Source organism: Oreochromis niloticus, linkage group LG9, assembly GCF_001858045.2.
Source record: "Oreochromis niloticus isolate F11D_XX linkage group LG9, O_niloticus_UMD_NMBU, whole genome shotgun sequence".
NCBI classification, from domain to species: Eukaryota; Metazoa; Chordata; class Actinopteri; order Cichliformes; family Cichlidae; genus Oreochromis; species Oreochromis niloticus.
In genome coordinates, this window is record NC_031974.2 from 10656662 (window position 1) to 10680154 (window position 23493).

Consider the following 23493-nt stretch of genomic DNA (forward strand, 5'->3'; position numbering starts at 1 on the left):
GTAGCAATTATTTAATTTTCTATATTAAATGTTTGGAAAGAATACAAAAACACATTATGTACTGTAATTTTGTCAATACTTGTTCTATCCAGATCCTCAAGTGAAAACTATTTCACAAAATCATATATTCATATATAGTCATACAAAATCTTATATTCCTCTTATTTTGACATACAGACCGCAAGATTTTTGAGCTATGCTGCAAAAATCTAATGTAATTTGAATGGTAAATAAAAAATAAAAAAAATAATTATTTTTCTAATCTTATTAAGAAAACTGCTTAAAGTTCAGTAATTAAAGTTTTGTAGTTGACCAAAAAAGGTGTGCAGTTGTTGGACTGTTTATATTTCTATCCACGTCTTACTCAGAGCACCAAGATGCCTAAATGGGATTATTAACAGCAATACAAAAATAATCAACAGATTTAAACAGTCCAGTGTAAGTAATGGAATTAACAGTCTGAAGACTCGAGAAAACAACAGTGAAGGATAATATTTGCATATTGATTAGAATGTGGAGTATAATTTTTTCTTATAATTAACTAAAAAAATCAAATTAGTCTCAATTGTTTCAGTGTCCTTTCCTGCAGTGAAAATTAATTAAATCAATACATGCCCCTCTAACTCCAATTGCTATCAGGTAACTTGGATAATTTGTAATCACAATTAGGCAAATCTCTTGCCAGGCGAGTGGGAATCTGAATGCTAATGTTTCTTTTAACTTCTCTTTAGTATTCAAGGATACAGTTACATGCCAAGACACTGTCAAAAGGCAGAATGATAAATTTTTACCTCTTTGAATGAGCAAGGACACAGTGTCATCGAGACAAAGCACCAAACAGTTCACTGTGAACCATCCTGTAGAGATTTTATCCTGAAAAGCCGTGGGAATAGATGGACTGTCCAAACTGAGAAAGTGAATTAGAGGATGAACGTATGATAAAATAACATTTTAGTGTTTGGGGGTTTAATTTGGTAGTTTATGGTGGAAATATTGTCTTGGAATAGCATTGGTGCAAAGTCAAATATATATGTATGTATATATATATACATACATATATATATATATATATATATATATATATATATATATATATATATATATATATATATATATACACACACACATACATATATATATGTATTTTTTTTTTTTTTTATCTTTCACTGAAGGTTCTGCTGAGGAAGCATGCTATTTTTCAGCACTGTTCTGGTACACTCATAATGTAAAACATACTCGCACCTGGAAGCTACAAAACAACTCTTCTGTCAGTGACAGAGGAGCTGCAGGCTGCTGAGGTTAACTAGATTGCTCAAGGGCCCTTGCTGTGGGGCCAGAGAAAAATTACATGTGACCTGTATACTCCCAGTCATAAGAGTAGCTCAATCTGCCATTTTTAGACACTTGCATTATAACAGTAAATTTAGCCCTGCTTTTTTTGGGGGCCTTTTTTTTTGCTTTTTTTTTTGCTTAGTACTGGTGCTGTTTCAGGTGGTCTTCTTAGGTCATAAAAGCCTTTTTCTTAGACAATTTTGCACTATTGGACCTGTAACATCCTGTAAATACTAATGTTCTTCACATTGCACAGATTGTAAAAAAATGCAGTTTCACTAAATTGAGTTTAAAAATTAACCATTGAGTATATTTTTTTTATATTTTGAATATTTTGCATGTAAAATGGGTTATGTATTATAACCAAGAACTACAACTGAAAAAAATGCCATGATTATATCAATTTTAATAAACAAAGTGGATTTGTGCAGCATTGCACCCCTCAGTGCTTGTATAAAACCCATAAACACTCTAACAGGAAGAGCACAGTGTGTCCTAGTTTGAAATGTTGGATGTTTCACTTTGCTATTAAGGCTCACACTTGGCTTTTATCTCTTTTCTCTTTTTCTTATATTTCTCTGCTTTAGACAATCCCAGCCTTCTCAGTCATGTTCCTGTAACTGTTCAGGTGCTCGATGTGAATGACAATCCACCAGAAATAGCAACAGATGAGGAAGTTATTGTCTGCGAGAGCTCAAGGCCGGGACAGGTAAGTGTCGGGGACTCGCCTAGAAAAACACAAAAACACGTATTTCCGTTTTTTTTTTTTTCCTCTTCATCTCTGACTTCAAACATTAAAACATTCCTTCAAGTCAAAAACACCTCAGAAGTAAAGTGTTGAGCGCTGTCCATTAAGCACAGTCATTTCCCTGACTACATGAATTCTGCACCGAACTGTTGTTTCCCTCAGCAGTTTGGGTTGCTCACCGAGAGCTGAGCAATAAGAGACTGCGAAGGCACTGGAGAGAGCTGCTTAATCATCCCTCATTCAAAATGAGTATCTCAGCAGCAAACCATGACAGCTCTAAATCGAAGCTCATTCCAATTTGCGCTCAGTAGTCTTTGATTCATTCAAATTAAGAAGGTTTTTGAGATACAGCGCGATCAGCAGCATGGAAAATGGCTGAAAGGCTGGTTCGGCAAAGGATGATGAAGTAAAGACTAGGAAGACACAACTAAATACATTTTTAATAGTTTTGAGCTGTTGGAAGTAAAGTTTGAAGAAAAGTTCGAATTAAAGTTTGTATTAAATTTGTATTAAGGTTACATTGTTGCCTGAGGGCTCTTGGCTCAGGGGATTAACTGGTAAGTATTATAATGCACTGAATGAGACAGCGGGATACCACTATTCAGAAGACAATGCATTTGAAAAATTGAGCTTCTCATTAATGTTTTAGAATATGTTTGTATTTCTTTTTAATACCACAGCAATTAGATTTTTTTTCTTTTGAATTTGTTGGAAGATGACAATCAAAATTTTGACACAATACCTCTTGCTAATAAAGAAGTAACATTTTATCACACCTAAAGTTATATTTAGTGGTACACTGTAAATGGTTGGAACTGGTTCTTATATAGTTCTTTTTTTTTAGTTCTTTTTCTTTTCTTTTTTTTTACAGTGCATTTAAGTTTGAGCTGATTTTTTTTAAAGCTTGAGGTGTCCCATGGTTAAAATACAAAAATGAGTAACTGTTCCAGCAATACTGGCCAATTGCTAAAGGAGTAAAAATGCCTGACTTTTGTATAAGTGACCTCGTGTGCTTAACACATTTATTAGACCAGTAACAAAACACAAATATTTTAGAAACATGTTGAAAATTAAAAATTACATTCAGCTACTAAGACACTTTTTTTTCTGTTTAGGAATTATAATATAACAGTAATAATGTGCTTTTACTAATTTTTGGCTTTTTTTGTAAAACTGTATATTTGAAAATCCATGAATGACAACAATAATTACATCTTAGCAGTAGAAATGTAATTTAAATTAAAGAGCTTGCACATACTGGTGGATTAATCATTACATAAACATGAAGCACGAGTTTAGTAATTAGCAGTACTTTTAATTTAGTGCAGTTGTGGCATAAAGCTTACATTAGGTAGTGGTAAGGCAGCATACATGTACAACTTTTAGAAAAGCAGAGATGATAGCACTTTTCAAGATGGGCTGTTTAGTTTTGCAGGTGACTCTTTCAATGCAACAAATTCAGTATGAATTCTCACTTCAGCAGACACTGGGCTGTTCTGGTGTATAATTTGAGATTGTGACATGTAGGATTTATTTATTTATTTACACTAAACTAATTTCCTAATTAGATCAAAGATCACTGGACATGTTCAACCCAAAAGATGCCTAAAATAAGAGCTGATTGTCACTATCTGCCAAACAATGGATTAATGGAAGACAAATTTGCACCCGCTATCAAACCATGCAGACATTTTCATGCTGACAGCAAATTGTATAGCTCCATATTGTTTGCAAACATCCCACTGAGTTTTAAGAATGATCTTTTTAGCATGTCTTTTTTTTCCGACACTGATTAAAACAACAGCAATTAGAACTTAGCTTTTGAACCCTTAGAAGAAAGAGAGCTCCGCTCCACTCAGCCACTCTGTCAAGCATGACATCCACATAAGTACAAATAGACACAAAGGACAGAGGCTTGAGCAAGTACACCAGTACGCCCCTAATCTCACACTTTAAACTTTTTCTCGGTGACAGAGGGTATCAGGTCATTGTTTTCTCTCAACACAATCTCTCCTCGCTCTCACTGTGTCTTTTACCAATTAAGCGTAGTAATCTGACAGAAGTGGCAGTAAGGTTGCCCCGAGAGCACGCCTTTCATTGTTAGATTCCAGCTCCCCCTTGCACAAGCCAAAAGCTCTCAGATGCAAGTGTCACAACTAGATAGTCTCCTTCGGGCACCGCACACAAGTAAAGAAAAAATAGTTACATGAGCGTTTGGCTGTAGGTCAGAGGCACTCTTGACTGTGACTAATTATGATCAACAAATCACAAGACATGCTAGAGAACCTAAATCAGCTCCTTGTCCTCTGTGCAATCAGAGTTAGTGTTTCAAAGCGGTGTGGCAGATAATTAAATGTTGCAGGTGTTGTCTCTGGAACATGATTTATCCTTTGTCTTGTGAACAACAGGTGATCCAGACTGTCACAGCAGTGGATAAGGATGACTTTGCCAACGGACAGCGGTTTTCCTTTGCTTCACCAAGCCAGCTACCAGTTAATCCCAACTTTACCCTTAAGGACAATGAAGGTAATCAAAGTGATCAATATGTTTGTTTGCATTCATTATGAGTTTTGCACTCTGCCTACAGAGAGATATCCTCATTGCTCACGCTTGGAGATCCAATAAGCTGCACTGATATTCCCGCACCTTGGAGGTGCAATAAAAATATTCTCTCTGTCAGCTGGGTATGGTAAGCATCTGAAGACTCAAATGCTGCCAGTAGTACCTACTGTGAGTCAGGTTTGCATGAAACATAAGCGCCATAGAGGGTTGGCATGTTTGAGCATTGTGTTGTCAAATGGATTACCTGCTCAGGCACTCTCTTTCCACCTCCTGTGTGCATTATTTTGTTCCAGCCCAGGGCCAACAGTGGATGTTACCATGGCAACAATTTCAGTCTTAGGGGAATACCTAGCCCTGGGTTGGTCTGCAATCACAGGGCTTTTAAAAGCTCTCAGCCTGAAGATCTCACAGTTTCCCACTGAGAAGAGGAGTTCACAGCACTCCAGATGAATCTCTGAGCCAGAGAGGGGCATAAAAACAGAGAGGAAGGTAGTATGAGAGAGATCAAAAAAATCAATGTGATAACCAGAGATGAGTCTGTTTAGCCCTTGGTCCAGTTACTTCCCACCACAAGAATTCCCTTGCCTACTTCAACTACATTAAAGTGCAGAGGGGAAGTTTTGCTGCATTCATGTAAGTGGCACTCAAAGACATCCCTCACTCCCTGCCCACCTCCACACCTAAGGGGGTACATAAATCAAACAGGGCAAAGATCGACTTTAGCACTGCTCCAAAAAACATTTCAGTGGATACACAGTATAAGTAGTTAATTTGGCTCCTGTTTTTTTTAGCAGTTTTACACACGACATGCATACAGAGCAGCTCTGCAGTCAGCTACTGAACCTCCAGAAAGTGGTGTGGTGCAAGAGTTTTTTAGAGGAAGGCCAGAAATTTTGAGTTTGCTACAAATCCTAGAACTGTTTTAGATATATCGGTGTGTGCGTGCATGTGTGTGTGTGTGTGTCTGTCCTGGAAAAACACTTGTTAAATATAGTTCTTATTTTTGACACTTTAAAGGGTATGAAGACATACACCTCTACTGTCACAAAAACATATCTTGCTGATTTGCCATATGCCGTGTTAAAGTGACCATATTTAGCATTTTTGGGTTTTACCATAGGGTGTTACATTCCGTTTTTTGTGCACATTAAAAGCCTGCCAGGTAATAAAGCCCAAAGTTTTCGGCAAAGGGTGAAAGCAGTGCAGACAAACTGCCTGCAGGGCTTCATTTGGAGTATATAATTTTCTTCCTCCAAATGTTGTGAGCAAACAAGTTTTCCTGGCTTCACTCTTGGCATCTGAGTTACTGAAACACACAGTGGATTAATTTTATTTTTGATGGCACTCTTCAGTGTTGGCACCTTGTGCGGTTAATGTGGTTAAAGTATAAGCTCAAATTTTATGCCCATACCTAAACAAAATTGAAAGAAAGTGATCCAGAACTACACCAGTACTATCTAGGTTCTGCTTTGGGCCATGTTGCTTCTCTCTACAGAGTTCTATGACATGTGGCTTGGTTGTTTAGTAGTCTATTTGGGCCAGTTCCTGTTTGGAACAAAGGATTAAACTTAGCTCTTGGAGTTGTACTAAACATGCACTGATTACAAAATGTTCTTGGCTGATTTCAAATATACTCTTAGTGTGACTTGCCTATACCAATTTTGCTGATTTCAGTTTTATTTCTAAGAAACAGTAACTGACAGCATATATGAACAAAACTCAACTTCTTCTCTGTGGAAACTTTTTCATAACAAAGAGATTTCCCCAGGATCTTCTATTACTCTCACAACTGACAAAATATTGTTATCCTACTGAAAAGGAACATAAATAAGGATCTGAAAATGAATTGCTGTACACCTGCCTTTACCTGACATATTTTACCTTACCATTTAAAAGCAGGTGCTTCAGATTTATACAACAAAACTAATGTCAGATTCTGTCACGCATCATTTTCCAATATGTTTATAACTTCAGCAGGTAACAGGACATTGACCCTTTTTCTTTTCACTTTTTATTCTAAGTGCTTCAAAGCTAAGTTCTTCTCTTGACTCCAGAATTTTTATTCATGGGTTTCATCTTTTACTGCTCGCTGCTGGCTTGTGGTTGGTTCTGAGCTCTCGATAGCTTTAGTGTTAGCCACTTTCCTTTCTTAGCTTGATTAAACTGTCTATGTTAAGTGTCTCAGTAGGTTACAAATGTTTTTCGACTGGTTTACTTTTGCAAACTTTGTTTCTTCATTCACTTTCGCTCTAACAAAGTAGTATGGAGCTGTGAGTGTTTGCGCAACTGTTTACCTGCGCAATTTCCCCTGCATGTATTGGATCACTTGTACGAAAGGGTGACCAGCTAGTCACTAATCCGAGCTTTAAACACTGGAAATCAGTTGATTCTGGTCAACTGATGTTCCTGTGATGCACCTGGGAGACAGAGGAGAAAGGACACTTGCCAAAGGAGCCATAATTAATGATTTCTTTGTGGAAGTGTTTTTATCTTGAGTGTCTTACCTGGAATATACCAAACACAGTGGGAGGGTGACTCTTTAAACAACTCATTATTATTAATATTGTTAATGTTAATATTATTCATTAATGCAAAGCTAAGAAAAAGGACAACATCAACCTGTCACAGCGAGACAGTAATTCTTTGCTTTGTTCTTTGCCTTTCTTTGTTTTTTATTGTAACATCAGGGGTATTTTATGGTTTTGAACTTTAGAAATAAAATGATGCTCTTCACAGCAGAGAGTATCAAAGTGTAAATGCATAGTGAGGTGAAAGGGGCAGTCAACATTTTCTTTGGTGCCTGCTTCACTGTAAAAGTTTAATCCAGTGATTTACAGACCTTTGGTCCTGGCAGCTTTTCTGTGTAGGGATAAAAGCTCCTGATAGGTTATAACAGGGTAAATTGGTTTCACGTTACAGATAAGAGTGATTCAAAGCCCTTCTTGGATCTGAGTCTTTTGAAAGATCTGCTTGTATTAGGGAAACCAGGGCATCTTCCTGGAGCCAGGTGTTAGAGGCTAGTGCTTCATGGGTAATGCATGCCTGTGACTATAAGATGGGCAAGGACTGCATCATTCAAGTTTTTAAAGCTTTTAAAAATCTACATGTCCAGTCCACATACCCATCATTTGAAAATATTTCTCACTCTTGCAAAATGATTCTCTCAAAAGTTCTTAGATTTATTATAACAGAACCGTCTGCAGTAAAATATTCCCAAAGCATTAAATAAAAGGAGCTCTTCATTCTTGAAGGATCAATGGCAAGAGTTAGGTTTTTTTTTCATGCTGTTTGAGTAATAGTGCTTTTCATTTTAGATTTCGTTGAGATTTTAGTGCATACCATCTCAGAGGCTCTTGCTTTTTGACATAGTAGATCTTTTATATAATCCCATAAAGGATCACCCAATTATGTGTTATGGCATGGAAAGAGTTTTTTAGAGATACATTATACCAAAAGGAAGAAAATCACATTACACATTATACAATAATCATAATTTGTAACTTTCATACCTCCTAGTATTTCCCCATTATGTTAGCATAGAAGTACTAATGACTATCTTAACTCAAGATGTGCAGTTGTCCAGATGAAGGAGTGACACCTCCAAGTTCTCTCGGAAGCACATGTGCTTCTATTCCCTCTCATTCCAAGGCTAAAAATTCAAATGACTAATCACATAGCATTGAGCTTACCATTTGGCACTTTCTGATCTTTTAATTTGCTTGCCTACTCATTTATACTACAATTCCTTGTCCACTTAGAATGATTCATATCACCTTTTATTCTAAAGTCGTCTCTCATCTGCATAAATCGCTCTCTGAAATGTTAAGCTGCTGCACTCAGAATTCATGTGGTTTCAGTTCGCTCAAATATTAGAGCCTACATGTGCGGCTGCACTCAGAAAATGGTGTAAAAACCATATGCGTAGCTTTTTGCTTGCACTGTGTGTTAGAAGGTATCTGCCTGCTCACGATATATGAGTGAGAGTGAGAGCGAGGCACAGTGAGCCATACTGTTGACTCCACTGTCTGATAATTAAAGTAAGCTCTTCACACTCAAAGCAGCTTCTTTCATTTCTGTTGTAGCAGACCAACAGTTGGTAGCAGCTCTCTGCCAAGGCCTAATACCCCCCTCTGTTGTTGTGCAACTGATGAAAATCCCTCTCAGTCACTCACACGGCTAACTCTCTCATGACCTCCTTTCCTTCTCAGTTACCATTTGCACAATGGATCGCCACGAAACTTGAATTATGGTGGCTTTGTGCCCAGATTTTTGTGTGAGGAAAACAGGTTCAGCTGGACTCCCCGATATATTTTTAACTAATTAACCAATTACATCTGCAATAGAATCCACCCTTTCATTCCTGATATTTAGTATTCGCTTTAAAAGAAGATGACAGCTAAAGTTCTGTGTGTGTTTTGGTTTTTTTTCCATCAAGCTATTTCTTTACTTCACCATATCATATCTAATATCATGTTACTGCTAATGCGCTTCCTGCAGAGATGTGCAACAGCACCGGCTCTGTTTCACAAAATCACATCAGCAAAGAGGTTGAGTGAGGATTTTTAGCTAAAAAGGAAAACACAGATTTAGTCTTAAAATTAGATCAGTGCCTTCTGCTTGCAGTGGAGCTGAAGCCAGGACACCTGAAATACTGAGCTGTCATGCAGACGTGTTGATGCAGCTGAAGTGGTGGATGCACTACAATAACTGCAGGTCAAACTCCTACAGCGTATTAGGCACCATTAAAGCTGAAAAGCAAGGGGATGCTTCTGCTCAGCTGCTCTGGGAAAGCACTTTGTGACAAACCTATTCTGTTAAAAGCCCTTTAAACATAGTCAACTTGACTATGCCTACATTACAATGACTGAAAATTGAATGCCTCTTTGATCTTGTTATCTGTCACATTGTGATGGCATTTTCTTCTAAAAAGGCAATTAAACTAAGGCTATCATCTCTGAATAAGCCACATACGTAAATAGATCAATTGATTTCTGAAAGCATCTTCTTCCACTGCAAATATAGAAGGCGTTATAATATTTCAGTTAATCAGCCGTTCTGAAAGTAGCGCTGTCACGCCATAGCAATATGGGACGTTTAATTAGCTTTTATGTCATTCACACTTCACTTGCAATCGGTGTTACGCTGCTAGATTCCCAAGCACCTATTATCTGCTGAAACAGCATCGTTTGTGTAGACCTGTCATGTGCTGCTTTGTCAAAACCTATAGCAAACAACTAAACGCTGTCACAAACTCACACTGAAATATTTGATTCGTTTTCCTTTTATTCAATTGAAGTTCAATTGGTTTTCTAAATGATCAGTCGTAACGTCGTCTTGGCTTTGCCCTTGTGTCTGTGAGTTTTTTGTTTTGTTTTTTTCGTCTATATTTTCTTAACTGTCCTAACTACTTCCATTCTGTTTCTCTCTGTTTTATTTTGAAGGCTAATCCCTCAGGTTCTTAAATCCTCATGTTCTTCCCTTCCCAACCTCACCAGTGTCTGCTTAAGGTTATATCTGCCTTATCGCCCTTCTCCCCAGTGTGTAGTTTGTCTGTGTGTCATTCCTACTGTAGGTCTTTGTCAAGCACTTGTGCACCCTTTGTGTGTTTCCTGAGTTAGTCTTTTTCCCCTGTTGGAAATTTGCTTTATCCTTGTTGATTTTTTCCCCCTGCAACCCTGCTGCAGGCTCTTTTGTTGTTTCACAATGTTGAGATTAGAGTTCCTTTTAGTCATACCTCCCGCCAGTCACTCTAGCTTTTTTGTTTGCAACTGGGTCCATTTTTTTTAACTTAACACATGGGGGCAAGAACATATGCAGCTTATGTTATCATGAAAGGCGTCAGCAGTCATGTTTTATAATTGAACAAATGTGATGCAGTAGCAAAGAGGTACACAACGGCACTCTGCAAAAGTAAAAAGATGAACCCATAATCCACTAAACATGTAAAACACAGCCCTTTATCACAACATGATAACCGTAAACTCAAACACAAACTGCTATCTGTTGTCACTGAACATATTGTCATAAATTCGCATTAATCTTTGTTAAATATAATGTAGGAGTCACTATGAAACAATGGAAAGAATGGTAGATTTTGCATGAAATGTCTTGTATTTTTTCAAGATATTAGGGCACAGTCACACGCGCCAAGAAACAAGTTCCTCTAGCAAGTTCCTTGGCGCACCAAGTCCTCCTTGTGATTGCATGGATTGCTTAGCGAAATTCCCATGGTCGCCCATAGTTTGGAAGATGCCAACTTGTCTAAAAACAAACCTTTAACTCTCCAAGCTACAGTGAAACTTCAAACAGTGCAACACAAGTGGATACAGAACATTCGCCTTCACAATAAATAAGGGGTGGTTACTGCTACAACCTACAACTTTTACTTTGAAGGCAAGCCTTGCCTATTTTCATTGGACTTCACTGTCACTCAGCGAGTAGTCTGCGAGTGCTTGCAGACAAGTCAGTGTCATCCTTGCAAACCACGGGTTACTGTGGCAACCTGCTACCAATCAAAAAGAGGCTTTTAGTGCACCATTGTATACCCCTTATCGATCAATGTCATTTCCACTTACCAATCAGTCATACAAAGCACATTTTTCCTTTACAACACTTTCCCCTTACTTTGTCTTTAGGCCTGTGTGAATGGGACTTTGAAATCAATTTCACAACAACTGACAGAAACCTCCAGCAATCACTTGCACTTAGTTGTCAAACAAGCATTTTTTCCTCTCACAACCAGTGGCTATTAGAAGGTCAGCAAGATGTCTCTAGGAGCGTGTGATTGAAACCTAACCTAACCCATATATTTAGTCTCATTAGTCTCGTTATTTGTACAGTTTCTCAACCCAGTAACCTTTAGCAGTAGTTTGGTTGTTAAACTGCTTGCCAGCAGACATTAACCTGGTTAGCTTGAGCTACACGACATGAAAAGCCTCATCAGTTTTAGTATTTTCATATAGTACACCAGAGCATACAAGCCCTCCCACAATATCAAATCTTTGGGAGCATTATAGTTTCACAGTGAATTATAACCTTAATTGAATTGGCAGAAAACCGTGTTTCTACATTATTCACTCAATTTCAAGTGACCTTATTTTCTCTGACAAAAGCTTATTGGAAAAAAGAAAAAGCACCTATTTTTTTTAAATAGGTCATAAGACATTGTGCTTATGATGTGCTACCATACAACATTAAAAAAGTTATTTTTTCTACCTTTCTTTAGAAACTAGCCAGTGTCATTCATCTGTGATGTGATAAATGATACAGTCTCAGCATCCAAAGTAAAAGAAGTTTCAGCAGCACTGAGTGATTTATAAGCTGACACAGGGATTGGTGCCTTGTGCCAAGATTGTCAGATTTGATTCCTCGCCTTACACTTTGACACACTTCTTTACTGAACCTTATCAGAAAGTGTTTTTTAATACTCTTTCATATTGTAAATTAAACTGTTATCTGAGTCTCATATTATTGTCTTATGAATTAACTGTGAGATTGTTGCCACAAATTCAATATCTTGACACATCACTTAACACCTAAATAAACATATTTTGTTATCGTTTGTATGTATAAGCCTGTACAAACATCTGCAATGAGTGTAAACATTAACATTAGGTACCCACGTTTACTCTGTGACCCAGAATATATTTTCCCCAAAATAGTGGAACTATTGAACAATGTTACATTTCAAGTGGCAGCTAAGAAGAAAGTTCGTGCTGAATCCCATCAGCGGCACCTACACACACCCACCAAAGTTCACAAGGAATCCAACTAAGTGCATGTGTAGGCAAGTGTGAAGTCTGCAGAGATGTGGTTGCGTCGCATGTGTCTATTGTTGGTTTATTTTAGCTCCATTTTATTTTTTTAGTCACACTTCATATGTTCTATAGAGCATCAGAACAAGGATTCCCTATTCATACTATGACCATTACCAATAGGAAAATACAACCCTGAGCACATAATTGAGTTCATAATTGACTCATTATTGAGCGAAGACATTGCCACTAACTATCCTGATCATCTCTGCATGTCTACCAAACTTATTTGATCGGTCTTTATAATAACCATGATTAATAAACTGTAAAATTGTAGTGAATTAAACTGCAGTTTTCATCTGTTTGAATAGAGAACAGTTTCACTATATCTTTTATTTTGTTATTAATCATTACTAACCCTTAGATGTCAAAACACAACTTGTGTTCATCTCTCACAAAACAACAGCACAAATGGGGACCTTAGTACAAACTGACACTAGCAATTTCTAAACATTAACAAGTGCATCATAAAATACTGTGTTTGTGTGTTTGTGTGTGTGTATTGATGTCATGGCAGCAGTGTCATTACTAATGATTAGTATTAATGCTGTTGTTTGTCATTTCATGGTTAAGAGCAAAATAAGGCAATAATAAAGTTTAAATAACTGGCTATTTAAAGTTTATCATAACCACTTTTTATGAAACTTACTTTTTTCTGCTCTAAAATTTCTGATGCACTGTATAATAAATGCCTTATCTCAAAAAAGGAGAGACTGGAATGAATAAGTGACACAAAAGTTATGTAAGTGATAACCAGCATCATGCTAATGCTTCTGGAAAAGTAAAAAAGAAAATAGGCCATTTTAAAACCCAGCGTAAGGAGGCTTTCACCATGCTGTATAGCAGAAACCAGAAAAAAAGGAGCATTTTTTTTCTAGTGATTGCAAAAACATTACTTTCCTAATACTTTCCTAAAAACCAGATCTTCTCTCATTTCCTGGTTGATCACCTGTCATGTACTGCAAGAAATGCCACATGGTATTGGAGACGCCACATGGTTAAACTGAGACTTTACGAATGAGTACTGAGTTTCCTCTCACGTGGATTCAGTGTGCTTGCAGATGGCCCTTCTCGCTGCAGTATTAATCAACAAGCACAGAGCTCTCCTCCAACCACCTGTGATGACAGGAGGTTTAATGTGAAATTAGCATGACATAATTGATGCAAACTTCCTCGCTGTGGTCTGTACAAGGACCTATGCTGCTGTGGAACTGTGCTTCAAAGTGCAAAAGCTCTGCTGGAGAACATCACTTACACAGACCTTGTTTGTCTCTGTTTGCTTTAGCCTCCTTCTCCATCCTCACTACTCCTTCCTTTGGCTCACACATACATGCACTCCTCCTCCATTCACCCCCATGCATCCCCCTCTTCTGCTCTCATCTTCCACCTCCCCATCTCGCTCTCTTGTTATTTGCATCTCTCACACTGCACTCTCTCAAAACCCCCACCCATCTGCTTGCTGATACGGTGATACTGCAAGTCTGACTTAATAAAGCTTGAAGTACGTGTTGTCATTCCAACTGTCGATCATTATAATTATTCATAGATGGAGCAGAGATTGGAGTGGGAGGCGAGGTCTCAGAGCAGCAGAGCGATAGTACAGCATGGCGGAGGTGTTTTCACTGAGTGCAGAGGAAAGGTTGCCCTTGTGCACGATTCAGCATTTTTTGAAACTTGAAATACTGCACGAATATGTATCAGCATGCAATGTGTCATCTGCGAGTTTCTGGGTAGCCAGTCATGTGAGGCCCAAGTTATTCATCCAGGTAGCTGATTCACCCATGCATATAGCTAAAATGAACAGGGATGACAAAGCTGGTTCTGTTAAAGGATAGTACTTTGATAAATCATCATCATTATCTTTATGTTATTATACACCTACATGTGTTACGTCCAGTTATGTGCAGTACCTTAAAAGTCCTGCATATGCTGCTGTCCTAGTGTTCATGTTACATCTGTTAATGTTTCCAGATTTTTTGTCCCTCTCTGCACACCAATGCATGTTTGTCTTCAAATCCATGAATCTATCACCAAATATTAAGATTTGCACTAGTATGTATCACACTTAAGTTGTTACTTAAACCTGCAATGCATCTCTTACACTGGAAGAGGGGAAATTCCTTTTCCAAATTGAATATACAATATAATACAACTATCCAGTTTTTTGTGTAGCTCATATTTTAAATATGTATATGTCGTTATGCACAAACCTATAACAGCAGCAGCTAAGTTGTTATTAATATCCCAAAGGAATTAAAAATAAAAATCTCTAAAGCTTGGTGAAGGTGCAGCATATAATTATATATCTGCATAATAATCTGCAACTGATGCCACCTCAAAACCCTCTGTTCCCATTAAAAATCTGTTGATGGAATTTACTAATAAGGCGCTGTGTCAGTTTGCAGATTAAAGGCGTAGACACAAGTATTTATGCAGCTGGCCTTTTAGGGAGTTTCCTTTTTGGAGCTCAAAATCTTGGGAGGAGAGCTTTCCAATTGGTCATGCAAACCTGATTTACTATCCCTTGCTGTAGGCAGTTTACAGCAATTTTATTGTTTTTGGAATAGCAGAGGCATCAAAACAAGTGTTTTATTGGCATGGGTGAATCCTGTCCTGTTGCTCTTCACTTAGTCATCCTGAATGTTTGAAAACCAAGCCTCGCATATGAATCTTGCCCTTTATCAGAGCTTCCAGTATTATCCAGAGAATTACTTTTTAAACCCTCAAGATCACACACGGCTCAAATACAATTTCTTTGAGAAGAATTTGCTCTCTATCAAATTCATATTGAATTTCCTTCAATTACCTTTCATTGATCTGAATTGCTAAACTCTTCCAGGGGAGAAATACACCAACTAAACCTGAGCTTACATTATATTGTATATGTATTTTTCTTAGTAGATGACTTGCTTTCTAAGTGGTTCTTCTCATATTTTGGCCCACTACTGTGATTGTGTTGACTCATTGAAAGCAACTGCAACAAGTGTGTCTTTGTTTAAAGATGATTGTACTGTTGGAAGATGTTGTTGCATTTTTGTCTCATGCTAATTTTCTTCACTTTGTAAATCCAGCCCTTAGATTTTATATATCTGTAATTTCATTAGTAATACTGGCCATAACTACCCAGTCTGTCCAATAGATGCGGTGAGTACACACAATTATAAAACGGTACATTCAGGGTAAAGGTTAGTAAAGTATTAATGTAATTTCCAAAGATTATTTTTCAGTGATTTTGTGTCTTCTCATTTGCTTCAGTTTCATTGCTCAGCCTTGCTATAGAACCTACTAGAAGTCTACCTCAGTTGCTTTTTTCCCCAGCCTTTTTACTTTTGTTTATCTAAGTAACATGTTTCATTAATAGAAATGTTTCTGCAAGGGCCAAGGTGATCTGCTCTTTTGCAGCACATTAAAATAGTAAATGAATACCTTTGAAATTAATTAGCTGTGGCACACTGAAAAGCTGTAGAGTTTGTAAGAAATCGACCATCTTCGAATACTTCAAAAGAAGAAGAAAAAAAACATTCACAATACCCAGTGAATGCTTTTTTTGATGTATTTAGCTAATGACACTTACACATAAACAGGAAATTATATACTTCACAGAAAGAGACATATGACTAAAAAGAGGACCCAGAGAATGAGTCTTTTTAACCAAGGACAACATTTTTTTATTAACTCTTTACTTTTGTTATTCTTTTACAGACAGTACAGCCAGCATTATTGCAAGACGACGCCGTTTCAACCATCTGACACAGGAGCTCTACGAGCTGCCCATTGTAGTGTGGGACGGTGGGGAGCCTTCGCTGAGCGGAACCAGCACCTTGACCCTGCGGGTGTGCCCATGCCAGCGCCATGGCAGGATCCGGATGTGCCAAGGCGAAGCATTCCTATCATCAGCAGGTCTCAGCACGGGGGCCTTGATTGCCATCCTGCTGTGCATCGTTATCCTGCTGGGTAAGTTGGGACAGCCACTGTGGGGACTTCGGCAGGGGGCGCTGCCTGGGGGCAAATATATGGAGGCCATGGATGGAGGAGATGGACCATAGAAGTGCAAGGAAGAGTGGGAGGTTTTGAAAAGCTATGACAAGGGCAGAGGAGGAAAGGAGGATGAAAAGGCGTGTGAGGACACAGGTAGAATCTGGAATGAGGGTAGAGAGAGAAGAAAAAGAAGAGCATGTGAAGGACAGAAGAGAAGGAGAGCACACAAAGAGGAGTTTAGAAGGAAGGTGACTAAAAAGGAGATGGGAAGGACAAAGACAGTAACAGGTGAGGGGAATGATGATTGTAGGGTCAATACGAGAGGAGAGAGGCGGTGCGCACAACTGACAGGCTATTATGAATGACGCTGTGGCACTTGAAGACGGGAACTTTTTTATTCTGAGGCAACTCGATTCAGAAAGAAATGTGAATGCAATCAATTTCTTTAAAATTGGGAATTTAGTTTGAGTCTTCTGTCTTACTTACAATCAAATCTCTCTTTTTTATCCTGCCATCACTCCCTGCAGGGCACGTGTTTGACATTGCATGTTGTGACTAGAAGAGCATAGGACAAGCTTGGAAGGGTATGGTGACAGCCAACATAGATACCACTCTGCTGATTTCATGTGTGAAGGATGTGTTATGTGCCACGAATATAAAAGACCATCAGAAATACAGTGAAAATACTCAGGGCTTATTTGGTGTTGCCAGCTTGTCACAGCACCCAGAAAACATGTCTTCAATGAAAATGCATGCCTTGTTACTATGGCAACCCCTCTTTGCAGTGACAGTAAGTGATTATATATAAACTTGGAAATATGATCTGGCCGCATGAATTTAGAACGTTGGTCGGCAAGCATCAGAGGTCAGACCGACAAAAAAAATAAAATCTTTGACATATATTGAAAATTCAAACAGAAGATCGAATGGAAATTGTTGAATTTACTAAAGGTGTGAGGACTGCTGCAAACTAAAGTACATCAGAACATGATTAGGAAAAACTATGTAATAACAAAGGTTCATCATTGGTCCTCTCCCCTCCTCTCTTTACTGATTGTCTGTGGACATTAGTGCATGAAGGTTATGCATATTCATACCAGCTTTCTTCGTCCTCTATGCCAGCCTCTGGCTGAGGCGAACAAAAGGCCATCACCACTGTTTGGTGCAAACCCTTGAGTGAGAGACACATGCTGAATCACTAATCATCAGCACAAGAAAGAGCCTCTTTTGAACAGAGAAGCAAAGAGAACAAGGAAGAGACACAAAATATCACACCTGCTTTCTCTTTGTGTTTCACCTGTGTTGTATTTTGCTTTCACACTTTCTACTCTCAGGTTCTTTGTCTCTCACGTAGCGCCTCTCGACAGAGGGTCACCCGAAGAAACTTGAGATTTTGTCAGTGTGTCCCAGTCAAAAAATACATTCCACTCCATTTACCTTCCCATCATTTTTCTCGCCTGTGTCGTTTTTCATAATTCAACATCTTTTCACCATTCCTCAAAATTTGGCACCTCTGCACCGTTCTTTTACCAAATATAATGAAGAAATAGCTTAATGTCGGATTGGAGTGATGGTGCGCGTTCGCTAAACGTGATATGCTCATTTTTTTAATTCCACTGGGAGACTTCTTTTGCATGTCATACACTCCTCTCCCCCAGTACTGTCAGGCTAAGCATCTCAGTGTGTTTAGGCTTTGGTACTAGCATGCAACATGTATCTCGACATTTACCGCATAATGACGGTAAACTTACAGGGCTTTAATCATCTTCCATTATATTGCTGTCATTGTGCTCAGACCTCAGTGCAAATTAGGAAGAGCTTATGTGCACATGGAGTATCCTAAGTCAAAGAAAGCAACACAACGTGCATGCACTGATTATTTTGAAACTCTTTGCAGCCTTTGAGGGTTTGCTTAAGCTAATTAATGTGCGATAATGAATACACTATAAAACCTGGACCAGAAAATACAAAAATCTTTTTTTAAAACATGTAAACTTTAGCTAGCTGTTTAATAAAGAGAAGTGGTACCAAATCAGTGTATCGCCTAAACACACAGCACGCACACTTTCAGTTCTTGCTCGTCTTTGCTTGTCAGTGTGACTTGTCTGTGGCTGATTGTTTTCTGTTTGTCCGATTAATGTCCGTGCTTTATCTCTGTGCCCTCTAATAAGCCATTTAATTAGGCCTGCAGCAAACCAGAAAGGGATGCAAACTAATGATTCAGCTGATAATGACCTTTACGCATGCCTTAAATAGCTTAAAATATTCATAAGCCCATCATTGTTTGGATGTAGTTTCCAATACTAATATTAACTCACTATGGAGGAAATGGTACACTATTACTTTACTAGCTGGGTTAAATGAGGAATTTTAGAATAATCTCTACAACCTCCTTGATATCTAAACTCTTATGAGTTTGTACTGACACAGAGTACCATAAATATCATTTCAAGGGTAAGATTTAAGTTCATTTTAGCATCTTATTTTATGTAATAAGCCTTGAAACTTGCCTTTCGTTTTAGTACAAATAAAATGGCTACTAGGCAAAGTGTCAGTGCTAGTCTGATTGAGTCATTCTTTTCCCTCAGGACTCCATCTCTTAGTTACAAACCACATTAATTTCTAATAATGATTTTAAAGCCTGTCTTGCATATTTGAAATATAAATAATGAATTCCATGGCTTGCATATTGAGCCATAAAAATAATAGCAGTTCTGTAGCAATGTTCCAGTCAACCAAGTTTTGCTCTCTTTGACCTTTGGTTTGATGCTTATGAATTTCCGCTTACTTATTATATCACACAGGGCAAAAGTTCTAAGCTACTCCTCATTTCTTTAGTCTTGCTTCCAAGGAGCCAGACACGTGGTCCATTGGTCTTGAGCAATAGGCTTTCTGAAAGTTTTTCTGTGACTGCTACTATTTCACTCATTTTCAGTCCAGTCCTTGTACCTGATCATTTTAGGAGGGATCACGCAAAAAAGAAAAAAGAAACCCAAAACTATTTGTTCTTTAGTTGAATCTATGAAAAAGTCCAGAGATAACAGTTTAACAGGCATAATGTAGTATTTCACAACAACGTGATTTCCAAAGACCAATTAGCCAAAGGTTCAGAGTGTCTTGGCATGTTGTCCAGCATGTCATTAAAAAGTTAAGGAAACTGGTTAACTAACTGGAGGATAACAGAAAGGCTGCTGTGCAGAAGTCATGGATTTACCTCCCCAGAGTCTGGACCTCAACATTAGCGAACCATTCTGGGATCATCTTGACAGAGAACAGAGTAAAAAGAGCTTTGGAATGTGCTTCAGGAAGCCTGGAGAACTATTTCCAAGGACTAGTTAAAGAAATTTCAAGTAGGCTTGTCTAAGAGAGTTCAAGCCATGTTGAAGAATAAAGGCGTTCATACCAAATATTGACTTTCAAGCTTGTTAGAATTGTACAAATCTTGTTTTTGCCTTATATGCTGTATTTCCATGTTGCTCTACCTAGTTCCCATTTTCCTAGCAAAATATTAAGAAATGAGCAGCGGCTAAAGACTTTCGCACAGTACTGTAGAAACCTAATTTTATAATACAACACAGTCTTGTTGTGTAATCTCCTATAATCACATAATAATTGTGACTTGTGCAACAGTCTCTACTGTAATAGACACAAATCTGTAGACTCAAATAGTGCTTCCAGTGCCATGAGTGTTATAGTGAGCAACATATATACCCTATAGCTGGTAGAGGCTAGCCACATGGAATGACCTGAATAGCCCATTATGAAGCTTTAATGGAGAAAGTGTATTCCAATATAGTTTGTGCGGTGGACAGGAATATACTTTAAATGCAAGTAGATCATGAACTGTGGAAAGTGCTGTCTGGTGTATGAAATGCCAGTAAGTAATAAAGGTGCATTTTCTCAGAGCCTCAGTAACATTTTTACTGTATGCTAAGGTTGTTTACCTCTAAATCACAGTGAGGCGTTAAACTGCAGATAGCACGAGAGCGAGGTGGTGCAAAACAATTTTAACTGTATCAGCTACAACACGTGCATGACAAAGTTAAATAAATAATCAAAAAATAAATTGTTTCCTTTTTCTGCTCAGTGATTTACCCAAGTTGCCTCACACAGTCACATGGTGGCTTTGTGTAATTGGTTGCTTTAAACAAGCTGAGTGATAAGCACTGTCCCAGACAAATTGCATATTTCACCCTCTATAACCCCACTTGGGCAAAGCACCAGGTGGAATAAAGTTTGGGGAGGTGGGGGGGCGTTATTACCGATTAATCACCCTTTTTTTTAAAAAAAAACAATATTAAAACACAAGCATGGAAAAAACACTCAGTGGTGAAATTTTTAATGAATTTGAGTGTAATTACTTTATTCATCAGGTGTATGAGGGTATAGTGAGACAGTTTTTTTGTGTCTCACTGCACCAAAGTTGTTATCTTGCCATTAAAAAAACTCAAATATTAAAGACATGAAAAAATGTCTCTTTATACATTTCACTATTTGAGTTCTCATGCTTAACTTAAGGAGGCTAGTTTAATTCAGATCCATAAATCTAATCTAATCAGACGCCAAGCAGTGTTACAAAGTTACAAAAATAAAAGGGTGTTTTGTGTAATGTATAGATTTTTTATTTCTTCTGAAACTCTGCACTTTGGTTTTACTTTTATTCTCTTACCTACAAAATTGAACTACTGAAATAAAGTCTCCAGTGCTTGACTAACTCAAGTTTGAAGAGAGGATGTTTTGAGGTACACTGACAACAGAACTGCTTTATAGTCATTTACAGTATGCCAAGTCCACTGCAATATGTATACAAAAAATGTTTTGCTTGAATAAATACATTAGATCAGGTAAATGCATCGGTGCATCCCTGAGGTTATGAAAGCTGAATCCTGTTACTCGTTATCCAACACATCACCTTCCTATCTCTCACCATGTATGTGTTAGGTGCCTCATCATTACAGGCCCATCTAACACAATAGTGTGTTGCTTTTAGGTGAATATAGAATATAATAGTTAGATGTGCAACGCCAAAATGCACTATTTAAAAAAAATCTTGGTGTGAACCGTTATAGGTTTTTTTTCTCCTAGTAGCTTTCAGTGCAGCGTCAGTGTGAAGCCCAGTCGGCTCTGCAGTAATACTGATATATCTCACTTGTCTGTGCTAATGTAACTTAATGAACTCCTTTTAGATATTGCACTGCTGTAAAAATTTTCTTCCCTCACTGAAGCCATTTTATTAAATAGATGTTCACGTTAACATATTGGTAAGAGGTCATCATTAACCCAAAGAAGCATAACTCTCATTAGCTGCAGTAACAAGTTTCAAACTCTAGCACGTTATCAAGTATTACTTGACTTCATGACTTCATTAAGAGTTGGAAAATATATTTTACACTGTAAGCTACTTGTCAGTACAGACATTTGGCAACATCAGGCCGTATTTTCTTTAATGTGGATGAGCAGGCACATTCTTTCTATTCACATAAAACTTAGAGGTCATTGCATGAGAAAAGTATTTGAAATGTTGGAGATTTTGATTGAATATGAGGTTGAATTGGCTCCAGCAATGACTCTAATGTGCACATCGCCACCGTGTCAATCGTTAGCATTCAAATAATAATCAGGGATTCATTGCTAATGATTTCTAATGCCGCTTACTGGCATGTAGCTTTTTAGCCCTGTGTTATTTTAAGCATCCTGGTGGAAATTATAAACTGTATATGTGCAAAAAAAACAGCTTTGGTGCAGTGATTTTTTTTTTAAGAAACAAACACATTTAACTGGGCTAATATTAGCACATAGCACATTAGCATCTTTTAACTGTCCTCACCATGATTAGCATTAACACTGCAAAAATTCTTTTTTCTGTGTTGCAGCAATTGTAGTCCTGTTTATTACTCTAAGGCGGAGCAAGAAAGAGCCCCTTATCATCTCTGAAGAAGACATTAGAGAGAATGTGGTCACCTATGATGACGAGGGCGGTGGCGAGGAGGACACGGAGGCTTTCGACATCATCGCTCTTCGTAACCCGGCTGCCGCAGAGGAGCTCAAGTTCCGACGGGACATTCGCCCAGAGGGGAGGAAACATTGCGGCCCGCCCCGCATCCATCGCAGCCCGTCTGTGGAGCTGGATGAGGTGGATGTGCATGAATTCATCAAGCAGAAACTAGTGGAGGCCGACATGGACACTAGCGTGCCGCCGTACGATTCACTTCAGACCTACGCTTACGAGGGTCAGGGCTCACCTACAGGATCCATCAGTCCTTTAGACTCACCCGGCACACATTCGGAGCAGGATTTTAACTATCTGGATGACTGGGGACCCCAGTTCCAGAAACTAGCAGAACTTTACGGAGATCCAGAGTCAGATGTGACGACCTAGTCTGTGATTTCAGTCTTGTTCAACCAAATCTGTTTGAAATCCGTTTTTTCAGATTTTCAGTGAAGGATATCAACAAACAGATATGCTTTCAAACTGTTTCAGTGGTTTCCAACTTATACTGTTGAACTAAAAAGGACTGCTCTATTTTTATTTATTTTGTTTTTCATTTTGTCCCTTTGGATCATGGGTCGTTCATCTGGAAGCATTAAATCAGATTTTGAAAAGGAAGAACATAAATATGGGAAAAGGAAAATGATATTTTCCTTGGTGTATATTTTTTAATGCTCAATAAAGTCCTGAAATCCATATAAGTGGATATGTGAAAATTTGTACATTTGTCTTCTTCCTCCAAGCATGGATATACAGCACAGCATGGAATTATCATGGTGGGAGGCATTACCAAAGCTATTCATGATTCAACACACAGAGGATGGTGCTGAGGCAGCCATATGCGCAACAATGCCACCTCCAGCAAAATGAGCTTACAATGTGTTTTGTTTATTTTATGTGGTTGTTAGGCTGACTTCAATGAGTGTTTTACCTTTCTCACTTGTTAAATGAGAAAAGGGAAAGTACTTACTTATCCAGTTAACCATCTATATCCCAATAATGTTTGAGATTCGTGAGAATTCACAAAGAAAGAAAGAAATGGGAAACACCATCTTCTTCCTCCTTACCTG

At 38.1% G+C, this 23493-nt stretch overlaps 1 protein-coding gene across 1 annotated transcript in view; it reads left to right on the top strand.

Moving 5' to 3' along the window:
• LOC100705203 (cadherin-18) overlaps positions 1-23139 on the top strand; it is a 90190-nt gene extending 67051 nt beyond the window's left edge. The window contains exons 9-12 of the mRNA XM_003439302.5: positions 1920-2041; positions 4489-4606; positions 16159-16410; positions 22308-23139. Coding sequence (XP_003439350.1) covers positions 1920-2041; positions 4489-4606; positions 16159-16410; positions 22308-22813 — 998 coding nt within the window. The 3' untranslated portion in view covers positions 22814-23139. The remainder of the gene's footprint in view (positions 1-1919; positions 2042-4488; positions 4607-16158; positions 16411-22307) is intronic.
• The last annotated feature ends 354 nt before the right edge of the window (positions 23140-23493 follow it).